The sequence below is a fragment of the Mytilus edulis genome, chromosome 1 (assembly GCF_963676685.1).
Source record: "Mytilus edulis chromosome 1, xbMytEdul2.2, whole genome shotgun sequence".
NCBI lineage: Eukaryota > Metazoa > Mollusca > Bivalvia > Mytilida > Mytilidae > Mytilus > Mytilus edulis.
This window is the reverse complement of record NC_092344.1, coordinates 67441605-67463177: the sequence shown is the minus strand read 5'-3', so window position 1 is coordinate 67463177 and position 21573 is coordinate 67441605. Positions and strand designations below refer to the sequence as shown.

General features: G+C 30.9%; 2 protein-coding genes across 2 annotated transcripts in view; one reads left to right on the top strand and one right to left on the bottom strand.

Moving 5' to 3' along the window:
- LOC139529013 (fibulin-2-like) overlaps positions 1–14180 on the bottom strand; it is a 33326-nt gene extending 19146 nt beyond the window's left edge. Inside the window, exons 1-10 of the mRNA XM_071325283.1 lie at positions 14042–14180; positions 11414–11515; positions 10159–10252; positions 9794–9861; positions 7165–7283; positions 6607–6682; positions 3118–3737; positions 2427–2563; positions 1838–2023; positions 200–388 (exon numbers count right to left, since the gene is read on the bottom strand). Of these exons, the coding sequence (XP_071181384.1) occupies positions 200–388; positions 1838–2023; positions 2427–2563; positions 3118–3737; positions 6607–6682; positions 7165–7283; positions 9794–9861; positions 10159–10252; positions 11414–11515; positions 14042–14071 (1621 nt within the window). The 5' untranslated portion in view covers positions 14072–14180. The remainder of the gene's footprint in view (positions 1–199; positions 389–1837; positions 2024–2426; positions 2564–3117; positions 3738–6606; positions 6683–7164; positions 7284–9793; positions 9862–10158; positions 10253–11413; positions 11516–14041) is intronic.
- Positions 14181–18544: 4364 nt separating this feature from the next.
- Positions 18545–21573, top strand: part of LOC139487784 (ERC protein 2-like) — a 54155-nt gene continuing 51126 nt past the window's right edge. The window contains exon 1 of the mRNA XM_071272902.1: positions 18545–19788. Within this exon, the coding sequence (XP_071129003.1) occupies positions 18901–19788 (888 nt within the window). The 5' untranslated portion in view covers positions 18545–18900. The remainder of the gene's footprint in view (positions 19789–21573) is intronic.

The window sequence follows — 21573 nt, the reverse complement described above, 5'->3', positions numbered from 1 at the left end:
GTAACAGACAAACAAGAAAGGAAGAGAATCAAGAAAAATGGGCAACAGAAAAACAGAGTTTGATAATCAACTATCAGTCTACCATTAAAAGACATTTTCCTAACAGCCAGAGAAGTCACCTTTGGTTACAGGAAAATTGTTTTTTGTGGGGAATAGGTGACAGAAAATAAGAAAGTGAGAAAGCCAACTATCAGCCTACCATTAACAGACACTTTCCGAACAGCCACAGAACCTTTGGTTACAGGAAAATGGTTATTGAGAGTATTTTCTCTGATAGGTGTTTTAGACATAGGTATTGATGTCCTACTTCTTTCCTGTTTCTCCTGCACATGTTTTTGTGAAGGGTCAATATTCTCTATATCCATCGACTGGTTCCATACTGTGTCTTCTGAAAAGTTTGGAAAAATTCTTTATAAAAAGATAACTTTTTTTTAAGAATTTACTTATCATCAAGAGTCATTGAGTTTAAACAAAAACAAATTTGTACTTTTAGTGAAAACATAATATTTAACATTAAAAATAACTGTTTTAATTGATGCAAGTTTTGACTATTCCTGGAAGGCTCAACTGAGTTTGAATAATTTCTGTAAATTCAGAAATAACTGCATGGATTATCATAATGATTTTTCAAGAATGGACAAAAAAAGAGAGAATAATTATTGCGATATTAGGAAAATCTGCATACAGATGTATGTAAGATTTCAGATAATGAATTCTTATTATTGTGATAGTTGACTAGTCACATTATTTGCATTTATAAAAACCTCATATTAATTTCTGAATTTACAGTACTCAACTAGTAATCATTAACTACACAGTGGATTCATTTATTTTTGGATGGCATCAATTTTCAACGAAAAAAAAAGCTTTTTTGAGGGTACATATTTTTATGATTTTGTTGTTTATTCTTGTAAAAGTAACTAAAAATTGATATTTTGTTCAGTAAATTATTCAACAATTGGTATTCAACAAATATTAATGAATCCACAGTATTCTATTTCAAGTCATATCAATCAGCTATTTCATGCAAAAGAAACAAGTCAATAAGAACATAAAAAATATTTGAACTGACAGCTCTTTAACCAGTCAGGGGCATTACTTAAACAAGTAATTTTTTTAGTTACTTATATAGGTAATTTTTGTTTTACAAAATTATAAAATAACTCAATAGAGTTATTTTAAATTTCAATAGAAGCATGGACTAAATGTAGTTTTCATGAATTTTTACAGCATTTTATATCATAAAATGAAGAATTTATTAGATTTAAGAGGAGTATAGAGATTACTTGGGTTACTTTAAAAATAATGGCAAAAATATTACTTGAATAAGTTATTTTATACATCTTTGAAAGAATTAGTAATAACACTTATTTAAGGAACATATATAATTGTTTTGGGTTACAAATTATAAATATAACTTCAAGTGTTAAATAATTCACAAGTTTCTATCTATTTATATCTGTCTACCTTCAAGATTTTTCAGGAAATGATATTTTAATAGTCCCAAGAGACCGTCGATATGAAAGATATGTGCGTCAGAAAGGCAATTAGTGTTTCAGAAAGATTAGATTTCATATTTCATTGGAAAAATAACCAGATGACTGTGAAAATTTGTTAAAGCTAGTAATATCTGTATAGTTAGACACCTATAAAAATAATATTTAGAAAAGTTACTTATATAAGTAATATTTAAAATAGCCTCGCTTTCAACATTACTTGTATAGGTAATTTTAAATGTTACTTGTTTAAGTAATGCCCCTGACTGTTAACTGGCATTAAAACCCCAAATACATGCATCCAATTTCAATTTCCCTCTATATAAAATCTTATTATTTACCAAAAGTTCCTTCCTCTATAAGCTCTGGTGGAGTCTCCCCATTTACATTACTTTTTTCTCCAAGTGAACCTGGTCTTGAACTTCCACTTAATGCAGAACCTCTGGACCTCAATCCTGGCTTTGGACTAGATGTATGCATAGGTGGACCGAATCCTAATGCTGGAGTAGATGATGCTATTGGTGGTCCTAATAAAAATGTTAAATTTCTGTATTCATCGATCAAATAATTTGCTATTTTACATTTTACATTTTCTCTCTGATCCTAATTCCTAATATTTTTTCAGGGCACAGTGATACTTGAAAATATAAGGCAATTATCTTACATAACAATGCAGTAACCTCATGCTTTTCATCTCCATTTTAAATTGAATTGTAAATGCCATCCATTTAATAGTTTCATAAATATACATTCATGATTATTCTATTTTTCGATTTTTTCTTAAATAACAATTTTTTTTATCTTGCAATCAGCAAAGAGAAGTTTTTCTAACAAGTGATAAAACATTTGACCATCTAAATGCATCTAATATTGAAATGTGAATTGGTAAATTCAAAACATTTTTTTTTTACTGTCCTCAGTTTTTTTTACCTAGATTAGTAATGGCTGTTTGGTCCTGTTGTTTTAGCTGTAATTTTTGTTGGAATTCTATCTGTTTCTGTCGCTGCCTCATCAATCTTTCATATTTTGCTTTTTCATCTTCTCCTTTGGCATCTTTCAGGTCTTTCCTATGTAAAATGTCCCAAAAATTTATTCTTTAAAAAATGATTAAAAGGAATTGAAATCTAGTTTGCCTGATTTATTGGAGTTTTCTTACTATGAAATGAATCATATTGAAGTGTTTATCATTTGTTTCGAATTTGTTTTGGGGTCCTTTTACTGTGGTCAAAACAACATGTATAAGAATAAATAGGAATACCATTCTGTGAAAGATTAAAAAAGTCTGTCTGCAGTTCAGGAGAAGAAGCTAGATTAACAATATGAACAAGCATTTAATCATTTTGCTGCAAGTTATAAAATTATCAGTTGAAGATTTAAGTGTCACAACTCATAGTTATCTGCTTATTTCAGTGTGGAGGTACTTTGCATGGTATCAATTTAGATGTAAAAACATTGTTGATTTGTTATATTTGTTAATTCATTGAAGAGTTTAAGATTTACAAATTCCAGTCAATTGAATTATGTGTTTAATTCTGAACCATATTTTGTAGTTTGAAGGAAATACGCAACCAAGTACCAGTACATTGGTTCCTAACAACTAATAATAGCTTGGTCTCTTTACCTCATGTTTTCATCCCCATAGTTAGGATCCACTAGTTGTAGTGATTGTGTCCTTTTATGATTTATCTTTTGTCCTGGATCTTCTGGACCCTGTTTTCCTAATGAAAGTTTACCAGTTAATGTTTGGTCTTCAGTGCTCTGTTTTCCTAAAGAAAGTCTACCAGTATTTGAAGGAGTACTAGTTGCCTGCATACTATTCAAAGATCCTCTTCTAGTAGTGACACCTTCTGGCACATTAACTGGTCCCTGTCCATCAGTCTCACAAGCATTTAACACAACAGCAGCAGGTAACCAGTCTTGATTTTTAGTTGTCCCTGTGAAATTGTTAGAATCTCTTGATACACAAGAAGAGTAGGCACTTTCTTTTGAAGCATTGTCCCTAGAACTATGAACACTAGAACCCCCACTGTTTGAACTTGGATTAGAATTTGTACTTTGAATACTTTCTCTATTAAATGTGTCTCTGCCACTCAGTCTGGCATCTGTTATCATAGGAGGAGGAGGCATACATTCATTTCTTACTTGAGTGTCCAATGCTTTAGCTCTAACTTTCCTTGCTTTAGCCACTGTCTGATCAATGTCTGAATGTTTCATGTCATTTATATCATAAACTTTTGCAGGCTGGAAAATAAGAATGTATATTTATTGTAAGAATAAATTTGACTGCATTAGTACAATTGCAATTCAAATATTACCTGCTAAATGCATGCAAAAAAAATTATACTGACTTTATATCATTTTTCTTTCTACATTTGTCACTTTTCTCAGATTCTACTGTATGACCATGACTTTCACCAGGGTTGCCTTCAATGTTGTATCTGCTAGTAGAGCCACTTTTTTTTTTAGATATGTATCTATGTTGAAAAATATACTGCACAGCTAGCCTACTACAATGACATCAATAGTAATAACCTATCTGATGTCATTTTGGATTCTATACATATAGCATGAATTTTTAGATCTATCTTGATCTTTTTTAACTAAGACAGTAAAATCTATGTAATGGTTACAATATTGAACACAGCCCAGGTGACTGTGAGCAGAAAATCACTCCCATACTAAATGTTTTATTCAATTTTTCATTATCTAGATAAGTATACAAAACTACAGAAAATTTACAACTATCTTCATAAACATTCATATCCCATAATTTTAAGATTTTTCTAAGATACATAGTATGTTACTATGCCCAATATTAAAACAGAAGAAAAAAGTACCTTTAATCATTTCTATTTATTTTTTATGGAACAACTACAAAGAAATCTTAGTAAAATCTTAACAAGAGGCTCTCAAGAGCCTGAATCGCTCACCTTCAATTTTTTTGTTTAAATCATTCCCATCAATGATTATTTTTGCTTTTCAGTGTGTGCTAAAATATGCCATTCAAACATTCTTTGTATCTGTCATATTTTCTTCACAGGCAAAAATAATGCATTTTAACCCTAGAAACATTGGCTATTTTTCTTGAAGTAAAAGGAACTGAAAGAACATTTGAAATTAATAATAATTAGAGTTATCTCTCTTTGCATATTTTAAGTCAGTGTGTAGAAACCAAAAAAATAACTAAATCTATATTAATTAAGTTAATTATCTCCCTTCAAATATTTCAGACCAAGAATATCTTCCTTTATGCACATTCTCTGGTCATGTACTGGATCTCTGTAAAGTTTAATTAATATTGGTACAGTCATTTAGGAGGAGTTGTGCTTATCTCCCTTGAAAAAAATCTTACCACGAATATCTTCCTTCATGCACATCTACAGGTTGTGTAAAAAAACTGTGTAAAGTTTCATCAATATTGATTAATTTGTTTAGGAGTAGTTGCGCTTACAGACTTGTTGCCATTTATAGCTATATTTAACTAAGTAAAATCAATTATCTCCCTTAAAATAATTCCGACCAGAAATATTTTCCTTCATGCACATCCTCAGGTTGTGTACTACAACTGTGTAATGTTTCATTAATATTGGTCCATCCATTAAGGAGAAGTTGCATTTACGAGACATATGGACAGACAGACGGACAGACAGGGTGATTCCTATATACTTCCCCTAAACTTTGTTTTTTGGGGGGTATAAAAAACACAAATTAATACAAGTTACCCTAAGGATTGTTAAGTTTTAAGTTAAAGTGAAATTGGTTCAGTAGTTTAAGAGAAAAAGATTTTTTTAAGTTAGCAAACAATGAAAAATTGCGTAAAATTATCATTAAAGGGCAATAACTCCTTAAGGCATCAACTGGCATTTTTAGTCATTAAACTTATTTGTAGATCTTACTTTGATAAACAGTTTATCTCTATCTATAATAATATTCAAGATAATAACCAAAAACTGCAAAATTTGCAAATTACCAAATGAGTATCGATTTGTCTGAGAATTTCAGGGCTGATAGATCTTGATTTAATAAACACTTAAACTCCTCAAGATATTTGCTCTAAATGCTTTAGTTTTTGAAATACAAGCCAAAAACTGCATTTTAACCTATGTTCTATTTTTAGCCATGGTGGCCATGTTTTTTACAAAACACAAACTTTATACAAGATACCCTTAGAATCATTTAGCATAAGTTTACCTGCAATTGGTTCAGTACTTTCAGAGAAGAAGATTTTTGAAAGTTAACAAATATGATGAACAAATTGTGTAAAATTGTCTTTAAAGGCCAATAACTCCTTAAGGGGTCAATTTACAATTTTGGTCATATATCTTATTAGTAGATCTTACTTTGCTGAACATTTTTGCTGATTACAGTTTATCTTTATCTATAATAATATTCAAGAAAATAACCAAAAACTGCAAAATTTGTTTAAAATTACCAATTAAGTGGCAGCAACCCAACAATGGGTTTTTTGATTCCTCTGAAAATTTCAGAGCTGATAGATCTTCACCTAATGAACATTTTTAATTCCTGTCAGATTTGCTCTAAATGCTTTCGTTTTTGAGATATAAGCCAAAAACTGCATTTGACCCCTATGTTCTATTTTTAGCAATGGCGACCATGTTTGTTGATAGATCAAAACTTCGGATACAATTTATAAACTAGATACCATAAGGAACATTCAGTTAAAGTTTGGAAGTATTTGGCCTAGTAGTTTCAGGAGAAGATTCTTAACATAGTTTACGACGACAGACGACGGACGACGATGGATGCCAAGTGATGGCATAAGCTCACTTGGCCCTTTGGGCCAGGTGAGCTAATAAAAGGGCTTGTAATATATCATTTCCTGTGACCATGGTCAAATCACTGATACTGTGGATTCATTTATTTGCATGAATGAAGGAAAAGTTGCATGTTCTTTGATATTTAATTCTGTGGTTTTCGGAAGTCTGCATAAGTCTCAAGAAAGTTTGTGATTAGCTGAACTTTTAATATTGGGGTTCAATTGAACCCTTAAATCCATGAAAATTGATATCAGACGAATAATAAAAAATCCACAGTAGTTATCATTTCTGTATAAAACTTCTCTACTCTGTATTATTAAACATAATATTACCGGTTTAGGAGCTCTGTTTATACATTTCAAATAATCTTTATCAGCCATACAATTACCCAGAGAATTACCAAAGCTTCTGAAAAATAAAGAAAATTTCATCTATTACAATGAAGAATTTTTGTAATCATCAATCCCTGAAAAACATATAAAAAACATAAAACTATAACTTTCTTTGAGTTTATGGTAATTATTTTCAAAAGTCCCAAGGGTAGTTAAGACAATTATCCTGATGCTCAACAGTTGAATGTTGTTGTCAATTGGTTAATAATTTGTTTATTCAGCCATAAGGGTCTATCACCATAATTGGTGACATAAATAGTTTAATTATCAAAGGAAGAAGAAATCGGGGGAAAAAAACTCCCTGGTTAGCTTTTATGTCAGCTGATGAGTTCAAAAGCTTATGAAGAATTCCTAGTTGAAATAGGACATTCAAGTGTTCAAACAAAGTGGCCGTCAGTTGTAAAAAAAAACAGTTATTAAAGCAATGAACACATAATTTTCAGTTTTATACTATGGAAATTGATATCATTTTTGTTAATTTTTCACTATGTATATTACTTGAGAGCTCTTTTTAATCCATCAGTGACAGCTTCTTTTCTGGCCTTTTCTATAGATAAGGCTTTAGACTTCATTCCTTCACTGACCCCATAACCTACATCTTCATGGAAGATACCATCCTGCCAGAAAAAAAATATTAAAATTTATTATTGCATATTGATAGGGTTTTAAATCTGATATATATAAAGAAAAGAAACATTTGATTATCTTTTAGTTTGCTATATTCATGTGTAAATTCATTTGACGTACATTTATGGGATAAACTACAATAAAAAATTGTAAAGGAGCTTCTCCATTTCTTGCATTTTACATGTTGTGTACAGGAATATTTCAATTTGGTTGCTGCATATTCATAGGAGGATTTTACCCCCATATTGAATAACATATTACAAACTTGAAATTTTTTTAATTACATTAGATGTAGGTTTCATTATAATACGTTATTCTTATTGGCTACACTGCAATTTCGCGTTATTCCTTAATCAACTTCATTGCACAATAAAAATTTATCATTGATGATGACATGAGGTCCCAAAATAAAGTGCACAGGTAAATTAGACAACTTGATAATAAAAATTGTTTTTTCATGATCCTAGCTAAAAAATGTAATTATAAGTATTGAATGCTTCTTTTTGTAACTTCATAGGGTTGTAAAAGCGTTGACCATGTGCACATTTTTAGATTGAAGCGGTTTTGCGCTTCATACAAAATGTACTTTGGTCAACGCTTTTACACCCCAATGAAGTTACAAAAAGAAGCATTCAATTCTTAAATAAACATAGTTCAAAGGGGAATAATCCTTACAATGTTAAATTATTGTCTCCCTTTTTTACTTTTCTCTCTCATATGTATATTCACTGGCTTTCATGCTGATTTTTTTCAATTTATATTTATTGATTCATTGTCATTAAAAAAATTATTGTAATCAATGTATGAATTTTCAAAATTGTAAGAGAACATGATTGGTGAATAAAGAATGCCTACATGCATATCCATTTCTATTCTGTTAATAGTGAGTGGCCTTAAAACACATCAAAATTTTAATGCATTGTTTAAAAGAATATCTTTTAGAGAAACTTTTATGAATATCTTATAATGGTATAATAAACTGTTATCACAGAGATATGTCTCGCCTTTTTGTAATTTTGATTATGCAAATGTTAAAATCAAAATAGCAAAACTTTAACATCAAGTTATGAAAATATTCAAAGTCAATGAACCATGACTGAGTTACATGGCTAAACAATCTCCATGTAAATGAGATGTGCCAATGCTATAAAATCTCCATGGAAACTATACTTGCAAATGCCAATAAACTTGCATACCAAAATCATTGACTTAACATTAGCAGTTCATCTTAAACTGATCTAATCACAAACTAATACATGTAAACTAAGATAAGTTTCAAAGTTATTTGACTGTGACTGAGGGGTGAGGCCAAATATTCTCCATGGAAATGGGATGTGCCAATGCTTATAAATACAACTGAATATCAATTAACATTGGCTTAACACTAATGGTTCCCCTTGAATTGATCTAATCACAAACTAATACATGATAACTCAGAAAAAATTTCAAAGTCAATAGACCATGACTAAGGGGGCGGAGCCAAATTATCTCCATGGAAATGAGATAATTTATGCTGATGCTTACACAACTACATACCAAATATCATTGACCTACCACTTGTGGTTATCCATAAACTGACCTAATAACAAACTACTACATGTAAAATAAGCAAAAGTTTCAAAGTCAATAGACCATGACTAAGGGGGGCGGAGCTCATTATCTCCATGGAAATGAGATATGCTGATGCTTACACAACTCCATACCAAATATCATAGACCCATCACTTGTGGTTCCCCATAAACTGACCTAATCACTGACACAAACTAATACATGTAAAATAAGCAAAGGTTTCGAAGTCAATAGACCATGACTGAGGGGGCAGGGCCAAATAATCTCCATGGAAATGAGATATGCCAATGCTTATACAACTGCATACCAAATATGATTGACCTACCACTTGTGGTTCACCATAAACTAGACCTAATCACAAACTAATACATTGTTGATGCCGCCTTCGCCGCCGGAAACAGCATACCTATGTCTCGCTTTTTGACTCCATCAAGGGGAGACAAAAATGTATTGCAGTAAGTGTATTAATTTAAGTGCATCAATAACCAAAGAACAATTTCTCAGTTTCTAAATCCAAGTAAATTAAATATTTTGTATCATGGAAAAAATGTTATTTTTCATGATTGTGTGCTTCAATTTTAAAGATTTTCTGTTTAAAAAAGTCACTATTTCATCAATTTACAAAGTTTGGGAATTTCTTTCACTTGATATCGAATTTGGAAAAATTTTAAACTTGTTCCATCACCTTTTTTTTTTAGTAACAATGCTATACTTTTTACAACAAATGAACATTCACCATCTTAATTATGATCAGAAGAAACAGTTGGATCCTTTCTCATGGTATATTTCATCTTTCAAATAGGAAGCTTTTAAATCATCAAAAAACAAATACTTTTAAAAGAGCACTTCTAAAAATGTTCACATATGAGCTTTTGAAGTTTTGTAAATTTTTATTTTTCTACCATAATATTTGGTTTCACAATTAACTTACTTTAAGTTGGACTTTGACTGTAGCACAAACTCCTACATAGTATTTACTGTTAAAATGGTCAACAAAATCTACAAAAATTATTTATCAATTAATGACATACTACATGTAGATTAAAAGTTCTTCTTTCATAATGATACAATCTAATTTTCCTTCATAATAATAAGTCTTGTTGTAAAATTCATAGAAAAAAAAACTATTACTTACACAAGATATGAATTTCTACAAATTATTAAATATGGAATATATGGTAAAATAAATAACAGAAATCATATATATATTTTTTTAATTAAAATCAAATTTTCAAATTATGCATCACATTTTAAATGAATGATTTCCCCCATTTGATTATGGTCATATGGACTTACCTACTGACTGATGCGTTACTGAATGGGACCATCCATTAAATCCAAACGTTTCATTGGCAAGATTAACCAGTCTCCATCCTTCAATGTAAGCTAGCTGAAGAAAAAGAACAAATGGATTATAACAAGACATTCTTAGTTGAAACATAGGGGAAATGAAAATTTCAATTGTCAAATACAATGAACTGTAAACCCACTATTTTTTTACAATTTTCGTAAGTAGAAAAATAACATGAATAAAAAATCATCACAAACATGTAAAACTTGGATCTTTCCTTTAATATTAAACTACATCAAGTCAATTAGAAAATTGGGAAGTTAACTAGCTGAGAAGTGAACAAGAAAGTGTAAAACACAAAATAAAGTATCTGCTAAAGTAAGTTGGTTTACCATACATTGTAGTTGACATATTTATTATTAACTGGTGAAAACTAAACTTTCAGACTTCAGTCCATTACAAGTGTTTACTTGGTGGTTTTTTTCTGTAGAACATGTGTCATTTTGACTTGAGTTATCATTGATATGTTCATAATTATAAATTAACTGTTAACAAAACTTTGAATTTTTGAAAAACTAAGGTTTTTCTACCTCAGGAATAGCTGTATTTGGCAAAACTTTTAGGAATTTTTGGTCTTCAATGCTCTTCAACTTCGTACTTTATTTGGCCTTTTAAACATTTTTTGATTTGAGCATCACTGATGAGTCTTTTGTAGACAAAACATGCGTCTGGCGTAAATATTAAATTTTTATCCTGGTATCTATGATAAATTTATTTGTGAACTATAGTATGTCTGTTATAACACTTGACAAATATAATACAACATATGACATTACACAAAACATAAACTCATAATGAAGGTAGCAGTCGTTTTGAACTTGCAATGATGTATTACCTCTTTAGATACCGAACAACAACTTTGAGATAAACAGTAATAAAAGCACTTTTTCTTTGTTTGTATTTGGTAAAATTTGTACAAGTGATGCCATAATTTTTCATGACTTATAATAAAACATATCCTTTCATTTCCATTTTAATTCATCTGATGAGAGTTTACATTCTCTAAATTTGATAATATTAAACTTTTCCCCTGTCTGTTTATAGGTTTAAAAATTTAGACAAATACAAATTTTGAACATATAAAGTGCAATTATGATATATTTGAAAGTCTTTTTGGTTTTCTTAGCTCAAACTCAGAAATGTTTTCTACACACTGAATATTTCTTTGTCATATTTCTCTATATCTGATAACCAAATTACCCTCTGACCCCCAGCTCCAGCTCTCTGACTGATAAATTCAGGTCCCAGTCTTTGTCTTAAGGCACCTTGTATTGCTTCATGTTCTTCTGTGGTAAACTCTGCCTGTTATGTCATAAATATCATATAAAAATCTTACACGACTATACACAACTTTAGTGCAGTAATTGAAAAATGTTTTTATAAGTAATAAAACCATGCATCAATTATAAATTTTGATGTTGTCTGTATTTCAATTAAATTGAAGTGTTTGGCATTAAAGTCATAAGAAACCTCAAATTAAAAAAAATAATACATATATGTTTTTTTTATAACTCAATAAATAGTTTTCATTATAAAACTTGTGTACATATACTTTTTTCTGAGACTGAAGAAAATTCTTTAATTTGTTCATATTTAGAAGAAGTTTACTTTATTTTAATTGCTTCTTTCCGAAGCAATTCCCAGACATATTTTCCGTATGCAAAGTGACCTCAGTGTGACCCATCTCGTAAAAATCCGGTGATCGCAATACGCATGGATGTCCTTAAAATAAACTATTATCTTATTGTACATGTTAAACACATGCTCAATGTCCATGCTTTTTTTGTTGATTGTTGACAAACAGGTGACAATCGTTAAACTTTGGCTTCAAAACACGAACTTTAATTACCTGCCATATTTTCACAACACTGACCGATTGAAAAAAAAATTGACGATTATATGAAATTTATGCGAAAAAAATGATAAAATCGTGCACAGAAGACTAAGTTTCTGATGTTTGTATGCATTGGTTAAAGAATTGGAATAACATTATTTTTCACCTGTCACTCGTTTCATATGACTAACTTTTTTAAACGACTTGACATTTCAGCAAGTGACCATGATACAAAATTGTCTGAAAAAAAAAAACACTTGCCCAATTTTGTTCCTGTTTAAGAAATTGCAAAATGTTATATAAGGACATATAAGCACATACAGTCAGAAAAATGAAAATGTTGGGGAATGTGGATTGTCAAAATTGTAGCCCCAAGCCTCTAGAAACACTGGGGCAAAGCTGATGACTGTAACTGGATTCACGATCATCCCAAGAAGTCAAATGAAAAATAAGGTCAGTATCTGTATTATCTGTTAAAATGTTTCAATATCATTTTCTTTACAAAGCATACATTGGTACAATGTAAATTCTTAAAAGATTCACACGGAAATCACAAATTACTACCAAGACATGTGTATGAAACGGGAAATTGGATTTGAAAAAAATAATTTAACAGATAATGCCTGCCTCATATTATGTCTGTGTCCACACCACATTTTGTGAAATATAAAAAAGAAGATGTGGTAGTGTATGACTGCCAAATAATTTAAGACAGCTCTACACAAGAGATCAACTGACACGGTATCGGGATCGTTCGCCCTGATTACATGTTCGCCCTAGGTTCGTTCGCACTGAGTTTGTTCGCCCTGATAGTCCGTTCGCCCTGGGTTCGTTCGCCCTATATTCATTTATGATATGTATATGTTACATTAATGAACGAAATATATATATATATATTGAAATTTATGTATATCTATTAAAAGTTGAATATCGAATACTTGCCAAATTTATATCAATTAAATAAAATTCTTGGCTGCATTGTTACACTTTATTTCAAAATTACTTTTAATTACTATTGATTTAATTTTGATTGCTGATAAGGTATCATTTGAAATCTTTGATATCACTGATTGTTATATGAATTGTCTTTGATGGATTAATAATGAAAATAATAACATTTTTCTCAAATAAAATAGTCAGCTTGGATGGGTAAAAACACTGATGACAAGTGTTCAATGTTGTTTTACATTTAAAAATACAATGTAGTGCTTAAATTCACAGAAACTTAAATTTCCTAGTAATGTAATAACACACAGATACAAACTTAGTCCTCAAGGCAATACCTTGAAGTCACAATATCTTGTAGTCCTGAAATGTACAGAAACTTATAACCTAGTCCTAGTAGCAGCTAGCTATAGATAAGATAAGATAAGATAAGATAAGATAAATTTTATTTTCCAAATTAGGTCCCCAGGGGGGCATATACACATGACATAACATATATGATTGATACAACATACAGTATTTTACATATAACATTGTAAAATAAACTATTGAAATAGTCATACAGGTATAAACAACATGATAGCAGATACATCGTAAATATTCGGCCAAATTGTAGACTGACTTCAACACATTCAATTATATACACCGAGATATACACACAACGCAACACTATACTAAAAAATAAAATCAGGGCGAACGGACTTGGGGCGAACAGGTATTAGAGCGAACAGAAACTAGGGCGAACCAGAATCAGGGCGGACGGACCCGGATTCAACTGACACAGGAATTAACATCTAATGAACATTAGGTTACTGCATGGCCTTTAACAATAAGAAAACTAGTAAGCAATGAGTTAGGTGAAAAAGTGAAACGAAAAAACTATATATAACATTTTAAAAGTTCCCATCAATTATGCATCATAAATCATTTTTTATGAACTTCGCCATGTTCACGGACAACAAAAAAATATAAAAGTTTAGGTCTCGTTATTGTGGATATTTCAATAAAGCAATGTTCTGCTCTTTTATTGTTCAATCTTGTTTTCCAACCTGTCCAAAACAGGCAGGTTTGTGCTCCATTGCATGTACGATTTCAAGATATCAGCTTCTTTCTGATGATTGTTGTGATGTTTTTAACCACAGGAAGTTGAATTTCGCGCATTGTGTCGGAGTTGTCCAATCATTTTTGCCTAGACCTTTTTACGCATTAAATAAAATAAAACGAATTATCGCGCATTATAACATAAACAGTACATTTGTCTCCATCACTATCCACACTGGCTACTGTCCCAGGTTAGGGAGGGTTAGCACTTCAGAGGCCCCTCATGGGGGGGTCCTAGTAATCACATAATCACCATTTTTTTGCCAATATAATCACATAATCATTAAATATTTGCTTATCTTTAGTAATCAAATAATCATAAACTAAAAATACAGTCCTAGGTAATCAAATAATCATGAAATATTTGGCTTAATAATCAAATAATCATTAAAAAAACGGCCAAGTAATCACATAATCAAAAACCCCATGAGGGCCCTCACTTCAAACTTGTTTAACTCCAGTTGTCATAAAACAAATATATATCCATATGTTTAGCCTAAAAGATCAAAATTTCGATAATTTAATGGTTCAAATCCAAAAACAATCACAGGGGGTTAGAGATATATAGAAAATAGACAACCCCTTTTCTATATATTATGAATTTTTGTACATATTTATCAATATTTTCACTTAAACAACGTGTTTTTATGATGCTCTTTTCGATAGTTTTTATTTGGTGTACTGCTATATATCATCAGAGAATAATATAATATGTCTCAGTGATATCATAGTCATGCGGATCCGATGATAGCCTACTTCAAGTCTTTTACAGTTTTAGAAAACCATCAACATACTGATGTTTACTGCGCAAGTAATCATTGGTCAAAGTGTAGAGAAAGCAAGGATGAGATATCATAAGAAGGGTGTCATATAAAAACTTGTTTTATTTTTCCAAATCATTTCTGAGATATTAACAAGAGTGCACACACTGAAATGTCTAAATAGTCCTAAATATAAAGCTTTATTACAACTGTCACATAAACTTAACATTAACTAAGAAAACTAAACATTGAGCAATGAACCATGAAAATGAGGTCAAGGTCAGATGAACCATGCCAGGCAGGCATGTACAGCTAGCAATTCTTCCATACAACAAATATGGTTGACCTAGGCTATTGCTTATACTAGTAGTTTAAGAAAAAAGACCAAAACACAAAAAATTAACATTGAGCAATGAACCGTGAAATGAGGTCAAGATTAAATAAAATCTGAGCGATTGACATATAGATCATAAAATATTTCCATGCACCAAATATAGTTGACCTATTGCATATAGTATTAGAAAAAAAAAGACCAAAACTCAAAAACTTAACTTTGACCACTGAGCCATGAAAATGAGGTCAAGGTCAGATGACACCTGCCAGCTAGACATGTTCACCTTACAATCATTTCATACACCAAATATAGTAGACCTAATGTATACAAGATAAGAAAAACAGACCAAAACACAAAACATTAACTATAACCACTGAACCATGAAAATGAGGTCAAGGTCAGATGACACCTGCCAGTTTAATATGTACACCTTACAGTCCTTTTATACACCGAATATACTAGACCTATTACTATAGTATCTGAGATATGGACTTGACCACCAAAACTTAACGTTCAGGCTTGTTCGCTGGTCCATAAAATGAGGTCGAGGTCAAGGTACGCACATACCAAATATAGTTATCCTATTACTTATAATACGAGAGAATTTAACATTACAAAAAAATACTAATTTTTTTTTCAAGTAGTCACTGAACCATGAAAATGAGGTCAAGGACATTGGACCTGTGACTTACGGAATTTCGGGAAACTTCGTAACATGAGGCATCCATATACAAAGTATGAAGCATCCAAGTCTTCCACCTTCTAAAATATAAAACTTTAAGAAGTTGGTTAACGCCGTAACCGCTACCGCCGCCGGATCACTATCCCTATATCGAGTTTTCTGCGACAAAATTCGAAGGCTCGACAAAAACTACTTCTAGTGGTGTTTAACGACCTTGCCGGGCTATCAATAGGGGTCTTGCACGGTCGGGAATTTATAACAAAATTTTAGAAAATGGGAGGTCTATTCCTCATTGAGCACCTGTGGTAAGATAAAAAATAAAAATCCCATGTTGTTCAAAATATACCATCATTTTATAATGTTTTGATTGACGGGGGACTACTATGCTAGTGCGAATTGCGATCCCTGCTTTTGATTACTTTTTATTTTGTTTTTTTTACTTAATTTGTCATCCCAAAGTCATTGTATTTTAAAACAAGTGTACGTGAACTCTCTTGTTAAAGAAAATAATTTTCATATGATCAAAATCTACATAAATGTACTGTTATTGAAATACATTTATTGTCTTCCCGTACACCAATTCGCCGATATATTCCTGTTACATGATGCAGTAACGTTAACGAACGTGCTCTGTCCTCGAAGGTGAAAAGTAATAACTGATTTTTAAAAAGCGAATTAACTACAACAAAATCATTTTAAACTTTGACTTAACAAATGGAACCGCATGAAAGGATTATAAACAAAAATTATCAAGGCTCTATCAACTCACTTATTTGTCACATGCACGGAAGTTGAGTAATTTAATACGGTCTACATACAAATAAGAAGATGTGGTATTAGTGCCACTGAGACAACTCTCTATCAGAGACAACAATTTTGTTTTTAACTTTCTCATGATTTCTATTCAAATTATACAAATGAATCTTACTGCAGAGATCGAAATAACAAATTGCAGTTTTACGCTCCACAAAAATAATAATAATTATAATATTTTATTCAATAAAATATCAAGCATATTTATAATTACAATACACAATATATACGATATATAAATACAATACTAACACATATATGGTTAAATATAATGGCATTTTTATGAGTGCAGTATCCTTAAGTGTATGAAAAAATTTGCTGATTTATTATGAAAATAAAAAAAATATATAGTCAATTACAATTTAATTTAATTTTTATTTATATTTTTACCTAAGTTTACCTGTAAAATGAATGCGCGCAAATGTAATCCGAAAGCTGCGCGCAAACGTAAAACATTTTAATCCCCAAATGCGCGCAAACGTAGTGCGCCCTTATCAGGGACAACCCATGAAAGCTATAAAGCTTGTTTCCAATGGAGTCCCTTCATGTAAACGGCTTATAGTTTCGATATACAAAAAAAGATAACACACAAATTAATATGACATAAAAATTCATATAAAAATAATTTATATAAAAATATGATTAATAATATAAAAAGGAGTCTGGTGAAGCCGCACTATAACTTTTGGTCAAGTGCTCTTTGACGCTAATTTTTAATTTCTTTATTTTCTTTATTTTTTTAACATTAATTGGCAACATATTCCAATCTTGTATGCCATTAAAATAAAATGTGCCCAGAAGTTATATTCACTGTGGTAATAAATGTTATGTACATGGTTTAATCTCAATTGTCAAAATTTCAAAATAAATGGCTGTTTTTTTATTCTCTTCTTACCGGCACAGCCTTTTCACAGCTTTAGAACCTCGGCTAAACAAACAACCCTAGTCATCGGATTTTTTTTGGCAGTTTCTGAAAGCTAATTAAAAGTCAATGAAAAATCATACATGTAAATCAACTAAAACACCCCTGGCCCAGAGATTTAGTGTTTTAATGTCATGGACAGTCATGGAAGACATGACCTGTGTGCAGTGACAAAATAAACGTATCGACAGGCAGTAGGATAGCTAGGATTTAAACCTTTTGATAAATATGTATAGTGTTATATAAGGACTGACATATGGATATACTGAAAAAGAACGTAAATGGCTTGTGTATCAATACACAAAAAAAAACATTTGAAAAGAATACAGTTATGTGTTATTTGCTGATGACAAAATCGATATTTGTGCCAATAAAAACAATATTCAAAGATCTAATTACAACATTGTTAAAATAACCTTTACTAATAATTTTGGTATATACAAATATCACTGAACAGATAATAAAGCGGGGAATACACGCAGTGCAGTATATAAACGGAATTAAATTTGAAAGAGTTATAATATATCAGGTAATTATCAAGTTGAAGTAACTTACTGTACAAATCTTTGTAACTCTGAGTAGCTGCTGGATATAGCACTTTTTTCAATGGGGACAAGTAAAATATAACTCACTTACGGTACTTATTTATGCAGATACTATTGTTTTCTTTGCTTTGAATTATTGGTTGAAACATGGTTTACAGAATAATTTCATGTTTGTGTTGTGTACATTGAATTTACAATTAAATGCGATTTTAAGTATATAACTTGCGTAGCCTCGAGACACAAGCTATAGTACTAATAGAAGTTTTGTCTTCACTTTGTTTTAAAATTCATTGCTTTGTAATTTAAAACCTGTAGCTCGTTAGTATGATAAATATTGAAATTCGAAATTCGTTTTTTACAAAATCACTTTTGTAAATCTGGCAAATATTAATTTGTTTACAACGGAAGTAGGGGGCGCATAAATTACTTGCAGCGAGACATCTTCGGCTCAGCAGCTGAAACTTATAAAGTTTAGTTGATTTTGATATATTTTCGTTATTTTTCGAGTATCTAAATTACCCTAAGATGAAGATATAACAGATTTGTATCTTCTGTAACCGTTATGATATCGAAGATGTTGCTATACACGAGATAGATGAAAGATAAGTGATGCTTTTTGCCAAGTTTGGTCTGTGCTGTGGTCCGTCAATGGTATCGTTGAGGTAATCATGAACTCATTTTACAAAATGTTTACGTCAGACGAAACACATCTATAGAATTAATTTAATTTGTCAGATAACAAACCTCAAAATGTTTAAAAGAAAGAGCAGTAAGGGACCTAAGTCCTTGCAATCCAGTCCTTCAAAGGAAAAGCCGAACAATGAAAAAGGGGGTTTCTTGAGCTCTTCTCTGCCCAAAAACATATTTTCAGGCAGAAAAAACAGAAAAAGTTCTAGCAGTTCAAAAGACAATTCAATGTCTCCTACTCACAATGCCAATACCTCACCTAGTCATACAAATATTTCTGATGCTCAACCACCAGATTACTCACCGTACAGATACATAATGCACGATGGCTACAGCACACAACCACGCATGCCAGCAAGTGGTGGTAAATACAATTTTGAAAGTCCACCTGGAAGTCATGGGAACATAGGAAATTTAAGTGACAGATATGAGTTCGAGCAAAGTCCTATGTTAATTGGAGACCAGTCGTTAGATAGACAGTTTGCAAGACTGGCAATGCCAGTTCATAATGATCCATCAAAACAGTTGATTGGTAGAGATTGGCATACTCTTTCATCCTCTTTTAATCGTGATAAATCTATAGACAAGGAATATCCACATATGGGAGCTAGATCTTTAGAACGTGATCATAACAATCACATTGGAAGGTCCCGATCTTCAGAAAGACCTGAGTACACAAATTCAAACCAGGTGTATAATTCACAGGAAATTAGAACGTTTAGAGATGGATTAATTCTAGAGTTACAGTCACAAATAGCAGATTTAAATAAGGATTGTGCAAAAATGCAGCAAGAAGTAGACTCGTACAAAGATAAATTAAGTTCAAGTATGAATAGCATTAAAACATTTTGGAGTCCTGAATTAAAGAAAGAAAGAGCACTTCGGAAGGAAGAAAATGCAAAGTATTGCTTAATGAATGAACAGTTAAAAGTGGCACAAGCTGAATTAAAAGTAAGTTAACTTAGTTTTATTTTATAATGCATTATAACCCTAGCTAGGCTTTGATGCTTGATACATTTGTACATGTATATTAATTGATTCGTACTGTTTTTAATCACCCATCTTATTGTAACATGGCCATGGACATTCAGTGTTTTTCTCATGAGCATCTAGTGTTTTCCTTGTTTGTCCAGTATGGTGGTTGTAAAGTGAAAAAAAGAAAAGCTTTAATTAATTGTGGTTGAAAATTTGTTTGGAATTGAATTACATGGATGGTTATAAGTTAAAATGATAAAGAACTTAATATACATGTAAACAATAACAAAATGGAAAAGGAAAAGGGAGGGTACATATGCCTGTGACAATGCATACATTGTACATGTACATTTACATGTACATGTAGGTAAAGTTTACAAAATTAATTACATTTGTAATTATTTGTATATATTATATAGTTGTACATCATTTACATGTACTTGTAGATTACAATGTAGTTACATGTACTTAAAATGATACTGTCAGATTCAGAATTATTTGTCAAACTACTCTCATTCAATCTAAAAACTTATTGTGTAGATTACAATGTAGTTACATGTACTTAAAATGATACTGTCAGATTCAGAATTATTTGTCAAACTACTCTCATTCAATCTAAAAACTTATTGTGTAGATTACAATGTAGTTACATGTACTTAAAATGATACTGTCAGATTCAGAATTATTTGTCAAACTACTCTCATTCAATCTAAAAACTTATTGTGTAGATTACAATGTAGTTACATGTACTTAAAATGATACTGTCAGATTCAGAATTATTTGTCAAACTACTCTCATTCAATCTAAAAACTTATTGGTTTGTGCAAAAAATCATGAGTGGAACTAAAAATCCAAAGGTACACATGTACATCAGCGCCACAATTACATGAATTAGAGTCAGTGTCTGTGTTCATCCAAGTCAGTTTAAGCGCAACTGACTCTGTATAATACAAAATGCATAACTGTAATACAAAATGCACATGGATGGACATTGTAGATGCACAAAATGTGCATGTACATTTATGTTGCTCAATCACTCATTCATCATGTCAATATTTGTACTTTGTTGCTACCAAACATTTTAAGAAGTCAACCTGTATTATACATGTAAGAATATATATTTCATCCTAATGATTTTATTTTCCATCAATATTTGTCTTTGCTGTACATGTTATTAATTATATAATTATGTCCCTATAATGTTGGACATTAATATAAATTTCCTTTTCATAATATTGAAATGACTTTGATTCATTGTGCATCATTTCCTTTTGATACAAAGTCCATAACCACATTTTTGACTTCTGTTATATCAATTTTCAAAATTGCGTGTTTAGATCATTTAGATCAGTGGGCCATGAAAGATTTGGTAAAGATTAGGTTGTTAGAAAGGTGATAATAAATGATACTGTTTAACCCTGTTATTTTACGCATGACTAGAAAAGAAAAGAATTTATCTGTGTACCCTGAAGTGAAAAAGTTAAGAAAAATCTGGTGTCTACATCCATACTTGTATTAAATAAAAACTTATTTCAACTACAAAAAAATATTTTTTTGCATGATAATAAACATGTATAGATATATTAACAACATTTTACTTTGGGCTATTTTTTTCTTCGTTAGATCAGTTTGAATTGATGAATAAAACTGCAACCTGAAAAAATATTATTATAGACCAATAGTTATTTTGAATGCATATGGGCCATGCCTATTGTGAATAAGCACAGTGATTTAATCATAAAAACTGGGCTACAATAGCTA